General features: G+C 35.7%; 1 protein-coding gene across 1 annotated transcript; it reads right to left on the bottom strand.

Annotated features, from left to right (window-relative positions):
* Window positions 1–8,024: 8,024 nt before the first annotated feature.
* Window positions 8,025–8,924, bottom strand: LOC121999768 (acidic endochitinase-like). Its single transcript, XM_042554407.1, has one exon. It carries the CDS (start codon window positions 8,922–8,924, stop codon window positions 8,025–8,027), a length of 900 nt encoding a protein of 299 aa, XP_042410341.1.
* Window positions 8,925–11,798: the final 2,874 nt, after the last annotated feature.

Here is an 11,798-nt window from a genome sequence, read left to right as displayed (position 1 = left end):
ATACTTACATTTTCATAATATATACTAAAATGTTACTATTTTATACTAATAATCCGCTTGCTCTATACATTTTCTTGGTAGTGAAATATGTAATAGTAGTAACTTGTTTTCCTACTTAATTGCTCGATTACATAAGAGTTTGCATCAAGATCATGAAGGAGGTGTCATTGGAACTTTATACTTAAATTTCTTAAGATAATACTCAATCTAAAATAATTGATACTTAAATTTTCACAATATATACTGAATTTTTACTATTTTGTACCAATAATTTGCTTGCTCTTGGCATTTTCGTATTAGTGAAAAATTAAAGGTAACAACTTATTTTTCTACTTAGTTGCTCAATTACATGTGAGTTTGCATCAAGATCATAAAGGAGGTGTCATTGGAACTTTATACTCAAATTTCTTAAGATAATACTCAATCTAAAATAATCTATACTTACATTTTCTCAATATATACTTACTATTTTATACCAATAATCCGCTTGGGCTTGGCATTTTCTTGATAGTGAAAAAGTAATGATAGCAACTTATTTTCCTACTTAGGTGCTCGATTACATGTGAGTTTGCATTAAGATCATGAAGGAGGTGTCATTGGAACTTTATACTTAAATTTCTTAAGATAATACTCAATCTAAAACAATTGATACTTAAATTTTCACAATATATACTGAATTTTTACTATTTTGGACCAATAATTTGCTTGCTCTTGGCATTTTCGTATTAGTGAAAAATTAAAGGTAACAACTTATTTTTCTACTTAGTTGCTCAATTACATGTGAGTTTGCATCAAGATCATAAAGGAGGTGTCATTGGAACTTTATACTCAAATTTCTTAAGATAATACTCAATCTAAAATAATCTATACTTACATTTTCTCAATATATACTGAAATTTTACTATTTTATACCAATAATCCGCTTGGGCTTGGCATTTTCTTGATAGTGAAAAAGTAATGATAGCAACTTATTTTCCTACTTAGGTGCTCGATTACATGTGAGTTTGCATTAAGATCATGAAGAAGGTACCACCAGAACTTTATACTCAAATTTCTTGAAATAATACTCAATCTGAAATAATTCATACTTACATTTTCACAATGTATACTAAAATGTTACTATTTTATACTAATAATCCACTTGCTCTTGACATTTTCTCGGTAGTGAAATATGTAATAGTAGTAACTTGTTTTCCTACTTAGTTGCTAGATTACATGTGAGTTTGCATCAAGATCATGAAGGAGGTGTCAATTGAACTTTATACTCAAATTTCTTAAAATAATACTCAATCTGAAACAATTCATACTTACATTTTCACAATGTATACTGAAATGTTACTATTTTATACTAATAATCCGCTTGCTCTTGGCATTTTCTTGGTAGTGAAATAGTAATGGTAGCAGCTTATTTTCCTACTTAGGTGCTCGATTACATGTGAGTTTGCATTAAGATCATGAAGGAGGTGTCATTGGAGCTTCATACTCAAATTTCTTAAGATAATACTCAATATAAAATAATTTATACTTAAATTTTCATAATATATACTGAATTTTTACTATTTTGTACCAATAATCCGCTTGCTCTTGGCATTTTCTTATTAGTGAAAAAGTAATGGTAACAACTTATTTTCCTACTTTGCTGCTTGATTATATGTGAGTTTCCATTAAGATCATGAAGGAGGTGTCATTGTAACTTTATACTGAAATTTCTTAAGATAATACTAAATCTAAAACAATTTATACTTAAATTTTCACAATATATACTGAAAGTTTACTATTTTGTACCAATAATTCGCTTGCTCTTGGCATTTTCTTATTAGTGAAAAATTAAGGGTAACAAATTATTTTTCTACTTAGTTGCTCAATTACATGTGAGTTTGCATCAAGATTATAAAGGAGGTGTCATTGAAACTTTATACTCAAATTTCTTAAGAAAATACTCAATCTAAAATAATTTATACTTACATTTTCTCAATATATACTGAAATTTTACTATTTTATACCAATAATCCGCTTGGCCTTGGCATTTTCTTGATAGTGAAAAAGTAATGATATCAACTTATTTTCCTACTTAGGTGCTCGATTACATGTGAGTTTGCATTAAGATAATGAAGGAGGTGTCATTGGAACTTTATATTTAAATTTCTTAAGATAATACCCAATCTAAAACAATTGATACTTAAATTTTCACAATATATACTGAATTTTTACTATTTTGTACCAATAATTTGCTTGCTCTTGGCATTTTCGTATTAGTGAAAAATTAAGGATAACAACTTATTTTTCTACTTAGTTGCTCAATTACATGTGAGTTTGCATCAAGATCATAAAGGAGATGTCATTGGAACTTTATACTCAAATTTCTTAAGATAATACTCAATCTAAAATAATCTATACTTACATTTTCTCAATATATACTGAAATTTTACTATTTTATACCAATAATCCGCTTGGCCTTGGCATTTTCTTGATAGTGAAAAAGTAATGATAGCAATTTATTTTCCTACTTAGGTGCTCGATTACATGTGAGTTTGCATTAAGATCATGAAGGAGGTACCATCAAAACTTTATACTCAAATTTCTTGAAATAATACTCAATCTGAAATAATTCATACTTACATTTTCACAATGTATACTAAAATGTTACTATTTTATACTAATAATCCACTTGCTCTTGACATTTTCTCGGTAGTGAAATATGTAATAGTAGTAACTTGTTTTCCTACTTAGTTGCTAGATTACATGTGAGTTTGCATCAAGATCATGAAGGAGGTGTCAATTGAACTTTATACTCAAATTTCTTAAAATAATACTCAATCTAAAACAATTTATACTTACATTTTCACAATGTATACTGAAATGTTATTATTTTATACTAATAATCCGCTTGCTCTTGACATTTTCTTGGTAGTGTAATGGTAGCAACTTATTTTCCTACTTAGGTGCTCGATTACATGTGAGTTTGTATTAAGATCATGAAGGAGGTGTCATTGGAGCTTTATACTTAAATTTTTTAAGTCATACTCAATCTAAAATAATTCATACTTAAATTTTCACAATATATACTAAATTTTTACTATTTTGTACCAATAATCCGCTTGCTCTTGGCATTTTCTTATTAGTGAAAAAGTAATGGTAACAACTTATTCTCCTACTTTACTACTTGATTACATATGAGTTTGCATCAAGATCATAAAGGAGGTGCCGCCATTACTTTATACTCAAATTGCTTAAGATAATATTTAATCTAAGGTAATTCATACTTAATTTTTTACAATGTATACTGAAAGTTTACTATTTTGTACTAATAATCTGCTTGCTCATAGCATTTCCTTAGTAGTGAGATAATAATGGTATACTCAATTGAACTTTAGTTGCAATTTATAGTGAAATAGTAATGGTAGCAATTTATTTTCCTACTTAGTTTTTAATTACATGTAAATTTGCATCAAGATCATGAAGGAGGTGCAACCGGATCTTTGTACTTAAATTTTCTTAAAATAATATTCAATCTAAAAAATTCATACTTAAAATATTACAATATATACTAAAATTTTATTATTTTGTACCAATAATATACTTGCTCTTGGCATCTCCTTGGTAGTGAAATATAAGAGCAACTTATTTTCCTACCTACTTACTAACTAAACGGTAAACTAAATGTGTGGTTACTTCATAAGTTCATACACAACCTATTATATACTAGACGCTCAATTTATCAAAAATTATACTCAAGATTGTATTATTTGTGAATAACTTGGCTATAAGTCTCCCTATACGTATATATTCATTTGATAATGCATGTATGCACCATAAAATGTTTCATTTCAAAGACACCCTATGTAAGTTATGCACTATTTCTATTATGAAAAATAAATTATATTCATATCAGCATTTTTCCAGGTTTCAAACTAAATTAACTCAAAATAATTCAAAACCACTTATGACTACATATCATATATAACCAACATTACCTATTTTCCAGATTTCAACAACAAAAACATCCACTTTCCAAAATAATAAGCATACACACTTAAATAGCAAACAAAGTTTATCAAAGTCAAAATATCCCTAGATACACCAAGTCACAACCTAAACATGTTTTTCACCAACAACCATAATCACATGGGATAAATTAGCGAAGACAACTTTCATAATTCCATTTTCATCCGACAAAATAATGACTGCCATGTGTGCCCGATAAGTGTCCATTTTCACTTCTCTTTCATAATTCCACATTTCATCATCGTCATGCGCCAGACACAATCCACAAACAGGTGTAAACACCATGTCGAGGGTCTCACCTTGATGACGACACTTTTTCTTAGTTACCGTGACCACACCAATGTTGAAACCCGAGAAATGCATCATGTATCCAGCTAAAAATCGTGCCTGCAAATATAGGTTATGCTTTAAAATTTAAATTTGATCAGTTATTGAAATACAAATGATGAAACTCACATAAATTTTTGCTGTCCCAAAAGAAGATGGATGAGGCTTTGGGTTCATCACCTTGAATTGACCTTCTATAGCTGAATAGATTAACAGAAACCAATGCCATCCATAGTTCAAGGGAAAAATAATATATTTGCATCTTTTAAATAAATTTTCATTCAGATCTTGCAGTTGCTTTCTTGTTACAGAAGTCAGTTTTCCAACAAAATCCTCATACTCCCCATTTCGCAGTGTTCGATTGTTCCTGTGTCGTTCCAGTTTATCAAGCACTTCTCTCTACATGTAGAAATAGAGTCATAATTCTTAAAAATTAAATAAATCAATTGTAAGGCCAAAGAATAACAAAAACCTGAACACCAGTGTCCATGCAGAAAATTTCAAATCCTTTCTTGTGACTTTGCTTTTTCATTATTCTCATGTAACAATCAATAATTTCCCCTCTAACTGGATTACGAAATAAAAAACCACAGAATTCGAACCCACCGAGTACCACATGATCTTCCTCCCACACGACAGCACTACAAAATATCAAAATTTATTTTATATTACACTAGAAATGAATAATATTTCAAAAAAAGTAACCACATATAAGATTAACATACTCCAACTTATCTCGAGAAAGATACTCTGTTAACATCTTTCGCTCTTCATCTGTTGCTTCTTCATTTCCACAAAAATCTGCTTTTTCTCTAAATTCATTCATCATATCCTCAACAGCATTCCTTCGTATTTTAGTTGTGCTGGTGTCTTCCTACATGGGAAATAGATTTAGGAACATAAGAAAAAAAATAGAAACATATAAATTAACTGTATTTTACCGATTCCACCGTTACCGTGTCAATGAGCGATGCTAAAACCTCTTTGCCCGCGTTTCTCCTACGTTTTGGCGTTGTACTCGGCGGTGTAACAAACATTTCAGCCTTTTTTTTCTTAACACGATCTGCCCTTGTCATTACGGTCATTGCAATGGATGACGGGAAATGATGGGTCATGCCCATTGCTAGTGAACTACCAACAATGCTCCCTGAGTCACTTTCATCATTAGTCCCCTTCACAAAATGCTCTGTTGATATAATATTCTTTTCCACCGGCACTTCAAGAAACTGATCAATATCACCTTCACCATCAACTTTAACTTCCAATATCTTGTTCTCTGTTTTCTCACTAATATCTTCACTAGAATCATCTTTCTCCTTGCTTTTACACTCATCCGTATTATTTTCACATTCAATCTCTGGCTCATGTTGTGGCTCACCATCAATATATTTTGTTATCGGTCCACTATTCCACCAATTTGTACCATCAATGATTCCGCCACACTTTGCACATTCCGGAACCTAAAAAATTTGATTCATGTAGTAAATAAATGTTTTGTCAACTTCATTTAACAAAATATTTAATTATTCATAATATTACCGAAAAGCATCCTCGCTTTTGATGAAAAAGTTTATCTTCATCTGAAAATGGTACAATGGACAACACCTTTTCACAATTAAAAATAAATGATCACTACAACTGATCATATTTGAATATATCTATTAAAAGAATATGAACTTACTTTAGTATAATCAACGCATTTCAATAACTTCTCAGCCGAATCAGCTTTTTTAGGTATCTTACTTTCACACCAACGGAACAACCGTGGAAAAGCACGTAGAGAACGCACAACTCCAAGGGAAGGAATTTTTTCATATAGCCATGCCTAAATAAATAAATATATTAATATAACAATACAAAACGTAATAAAAACATACTTAAAAAACTCACCATCAAACCAACGGTTGAACCATCTAAATACTTCTTTCTTGGAACATTTCCATCTCCCTTTCCAATATATTTTGAAATTTGGTAGTTCAAAAATCTATATGCCGCATCTCCCCACGAATAATCAAAGAAGGTTGTTAGGTCATCAATATATGACATAATGAACCGAGGTGTTGAGTAGTTGCCAACAGGAAAAATGATACAATTAAACACAAAACAAATAAACATCCTAACAAAATCATCAACATCGGAGTTATTCTCTGATCCAGCTAAGGAGGAAAGTCTCTCATAGATCACACTTCTGCTAATATTGCCAACTTTTCCTGAAAAATGTCGAGCTATAAATTTAGATTTCAGATTGACATCTAGATCAACTGGTTGCCCTGAATAACGCAATCCAAGAACTATGGAAAACTCTGGCGATGTAAAGGGAACAACAATATTTTCACCAAACACAAATGAATGAGATTGCAACTGGAATCTTTTTAAAATTAGATCAACTCTAGAACTGCTGATGGGCAATTTGGGCATCTTTAGCCATGGACCAAATGGAGTGTTTTCAATACTCTTTTTTTGCTTATCACTCATTTTTGGACCGACTTCAGCCATTACAGCTCTGCAAAAAGTTGGTGAACAGCGCAATTGAGCTTTTTTCGCGCTCTTAACCTCCTTAACTTCTTTGCTACTCTTAACCTCCTTTGCTTCTTTGCTAATCTTAACCATCTTTGCTCTTTACAACCATTAACCTTCTTTCCAATCTCAAAATATCATTTCTTATATTTCTTACATTTTTATACCATTTCTGCACCAAAAACATAAAGCAAATATCCAACACAAATTTAGCATTCAAATCATAAAGTAAACATTTGCATATTTACAAAAAAATAAACATTCAATTTAATAGAAAAAATTGGATATCATCATTAAACATGAACAGTTTACCAATTGAAGAACTTTAACTCCCCCACTTCTTGATGATTGATACTATACTAATGAAACTGATTTCTTACATAAAGCTAATCTCTCTTAAAATATTTATTATTCAGTTGAAGAATTTATAGGTTCATAGTAGTTAAATATCTCATTTATCTATAAAAAAGATACTAAAATGTAAAAAACCACCACCAAATAGCACAAAAATATTGTACAAATCACACAATGACCTGCTAAAAATCGAGAAGCCAAAAATTTTGAACAATAACCAACAACAAACAAATAATGTAATGTGAAAATCGAACAAAATAAGATTAATCGATCAAAAACTCCAAATAGCGAAGAAACTTACTATTTTTTGAGGTGATTGGCTGACTTCGACTTTGTTTCTTTCGTCGTTTGCTTCAGTCTCCTCGTCGATGGATTTGGTCGGTCGATTGGTGGATCTTGACGATTAGAGCTTTACATTGTCATCGGCGGGATTGGCGGACAAATGACTTTGTTTGGTTAGGGTTAGAACTTTTCCTTCATAGAGATGGACTGATAGATGTGGTTGGGAATGAAATGGGGGAGAGGTGAGGATTGACGTGCTTGGTTAGGGTTAGGGTTTTTCTTTTGTTATGTCCGATGGATGTGGCTGGGAAAGAAATGGGGGAGAGGAAAAGAATTAATGAGGGGGTAAATTTGTAAATTCATGTATTAGAGAGTTAAAAAAAAAATTAGGGAGTGTAAAATAAGGATGACTCGTTTAGGGAGCGGACATAAAAATATTTATGCGGCTAGGGATTTTTCACTAAGTCTCCCAAATAGGAGTCACACACTTTATTTATTTATTTTTTTATTCTGAAGTTTAATTTTCTTTATCGATTTGATCAGATGACGCTGTTCCTGACGGCGACGCTGTATCCACTGATACGGTCGAAGTACCTATTCCACAGCATGATGCCGCCGTAGTTGGACGCCTGCTCGATCGCCGGCAGCACCTGAGACGTGAGGTCATCCGGAGGGATGTACCCGCTCCCGGCATCATCCTTCGCCGCAGATGCCGGCACCCCCAGAAACACCGCCGACGACTGCAAACTGGATGCCCACATTTTCCACGCTCCGGCGACGCCGCTGACCATCGAGCTGTAGTCGCAGTCCCGGTTGTTGTAAAATTGCACCCACACGTAGTCGAACGTTACGGCCTGCAGCGCCGGCCCCAGATGCTGGTCCGGGAACGGGCACTGCGGCGCCGCCGACAGGTACACTTTGGTGCCCGCCTGGTTGCCCAGGTCGACCAGCGACTGCGCTAGCTCCCCGTAGTGGTCCGGCGAGCCATGCTCGATGTCAAAGTCGATGCCGTCGAGCGCCGCGTCGCCCAGCGGCCGGGAGCTCGACGACCCGCCGAGGTAGTTGTCCCACAGGTATCTCGCCACGCTCGTCGCGTCGTCGTTGGAGGAGAGCGAGTAGTTTCCGATGTCTCCGCCGAGCGACAGCAGCACCTTGATGCCTTGGGACTGGCACTGACGGATGTGGGCGGTGAGATCGGTGCAGGTGCCGGAAAGAGGCTCGCAGTGGCCGGCGAGGTTGAGGACGGGGGTTTGGCCGTTGCCGAAGGTGGTCAGGAAGGAGATCATGACGTAGGAGTAGAGACCGGTGTTGCATGTGTCGGCCAAGCTGCCCTCGCTGCCATTCTGGCCCCAGTAGACGGCGATGTTGCCGGCGTTGGAGAAGGCGGCGAGAGCAGGAAGAAGGAAGACGATGAGTAGGAGATGAGAGGGAGAAGCCATGGAGGATTTGGATGGTGATGATGATGGAGGATCAATGGGAGCAAGGGTCTCTATATATAAAGAGGGAGAGGGAGAGGGAGAGGGAAGGAAAGGAGAGCGTCTTAGTCAACCGAGTAGTAAACACGGATTTAGACGTCGATGATGATGGAGGATGGGAGTAAGGGTCCCCTATACAGAGGGAGGGAGGGAGGGAAAGGAAATGTGTCGGTCAACTGATAGTAAACACAGATTTAGACATGTCTATACGTCAGAGACTATGACTAAATCGTCATCACTTTGACCAAGCCACGCTTGTAATTTTTTTTTCTCTTAATATTTGTGTTTTCAATTTTATTCTAGCAACTAGTAAAAATTCATCTTAAGATTAATCAATAAGATTAACTAAATTTAGATCTGTATTTTATTTTTAAAATTATTAAATCGTATATCAATTTTTCAAAGTATCCTTCGTGTTCCATCTTAACTAAGGCATTGTAAAATCATGACTAAGCTAAGAAATTATGATCAAATGGCTAAGTTAACAACAAAATTACAAATAGAAGGTCATGCTTTTCTTCATCTATTTTTACCACCTAGCTTCTCGATTCATTGAAAAGGAAATGCATTTATTCGTTTTTATCTGTAAATCGATTGTCGACGACGATGTGTTTTTTCCTCAAATTTTCCGTGAGCGAAAATGGCAATACTACTTTTAGTCTGTTGTTCTTAATTATTCGATTACGATTTAACAACTTTTAGGTTAAATCGTGTAAGGCCGCTTCGGCACTCACAGTTTGGAATACTTTTAGGTTATTCTTAATTATTTGATTACGATTTGACAATACTACTTTTAGGTTAAGACTTTCGTGTAAGGCCGCTGCGACCCTCACTGTATAATTTCTAGCTCTCGGCTTTTGCCATATATATATAAGCTGCTGCCTCGCACTCAGTAGCTTTGCGTTGCATCTCTTTGATTCTCCTAAGACGATGCGGCAGTTGGGCCGTGAGTTCTTGTTAATCATATGGTAAAAGGTGATTCGCTCGTTAATCATGAGGAAGGTTATATTTGATCATGCCAAATTTCGACCTCAAGATCTCATATGACAACACCCCATGTTTTAATCAGCGTACCATCCCGAAGAGACCATGAGTTCTCGTTAATAAGACCAAAGGTAATCACGTTAATTAATTATGGTTAATTATAATTATTAAAATTCAATTAAAGTTTCACGTTAGAAAAATGTAACAAACATCGTAGATTTAAAAGGACATATAATATCTCTAAAAGAGCATAAAAATAAAATTACTAGATACAGAATAAATAATGTCATATAATTATATAAACGCATAGATATTCTTTTAATGCATGCAGTGGCATTTTTGTTGATTTCGTTCATGATCCCGATGCCTTGCTAAGTGATGGGATCATTGGACTGTGGAGTCAGGCTTGAAGTGGGTGTGGAGAACTCGGTTCCACATGTCGTTTTTTATTCCGACCTTGTTTATAGGGTCGGAGTCTAAGCCGTCAATTTGAATTGAGCCCATTAGATTGGTCTGTCCTGTCAAATAATTTAAACGGATTGAGTTAGAATTTCATCAACCCAAACTTGTGACGGGCCGACCCGCCTAGGTCCGCGACCCGCGCGGGTCGGCCCGCGATGGGCTTGGGTTGACCCGCGGGTTGAGAAACACATGTAAGTGAGGTTTTATGTCAATTTATTATCTTTCTTTGTTATAATTTTGAAATAAAAATAGTATTTTTCATCCAACAAAATTACTCATTTATGTCCATTTATATTTAAAATACATGTTTATGATACATTTGATTGATGAAACCTTTCCGAAGTAAAATTTTGAAGATATGAAACATTTTTTTAATTTTTTTTTTAAATTGATGGGCCTGCGGGTTGGCCCGTCAAACCCGCAACCCACCTTGGATTGGGTTGAGTTGGAAATTTCCCAACCCAGTAAGTTGATGGGTTGGCCCGCCCCGCTCCGCCAAATGGTTGGCCCGCCACGGGCCAACCCGCCCCGCCATGGATTGGCCCGTCTGACAGTCGGAGTTGTTCCTCTGATTAACCCGATGATATCACCTCGGGTTGGTTCCGTTGGCGGCGGATTGGCTAATGTCGTCGATTCAGTGGCAGATGAGTCCTCTAGTGTGCCCGATGGAGGAGTCAGCCGATCGAGTTCGAATCCTTTGTCCCATTTTTTTCATGTCCGTGTGTCATACTCATCGCTCCCAATCCATCTCGTCGATGGCCTTCGGCCATTGGACCGGTCAGAATTATACCTTGAGAAAAAATGAACCCAGAGAGATCACTGTCGGAATCCGACAAATCTGAGCAAGAGCTCAGATCGATGACTGAGGACAACCAGACTCATATCCAGATGGATTCCGACGCCGATCGTGCAAGCGGCGATCCTCCTAGGTCACCTTTCCCAGGTTATAATTATAGCCAGTCCGGCGGCCGGAGGCCATAATGATAGATTGGGGATGATGAGTGGGACACAGAGATAAGAAAAAAGTGAAACAGACGATCTGAATTCCAGTCGATCACTTCGAGTTGTGATCCTCTGTCACAAAAATAATGTGTCCCCGTATTCCCTTGTCGATCGAACGGGTGAAATCACATCTCAAAGATGCAATAGACATCACGAAGATATCATAATCATCCGATCGACGAAAAAACACGGAAGCACATGTTGGAACAAGGGATCTCAACTAGATCACTTCATGTGTTTGTTGCATGAGGCATTTAACGGGGTGTCGTTTGCATTAATACAAATAGTCGTCAAATATTCCACACCGAGTTTATTCCAGTGTTCCTTACCCAACGGTAGACTAAGCTCTGACTCTGTCCAGCTCAAGCTATAGTAGAATAACACGCATTC

Source organism: Zingiber officinale, chromosome 7A (assembly GCF_018446385.1).
Source record: "Zingiber officinale cultivar Zhangliang chromosome 7A, Zo_v1.1, whole genome shotgun sequence".
Classification (NCBI taxonomy): Eukaryota; Viridiplantae; Streptophyta; class Magnoliopsida; order Zingiberales; family Zingiberaceae; genus Zingiber; species Zingiber officinale.
This window is presented reverse-complemented; position numbering and strand designations above follow the sequence as displayed.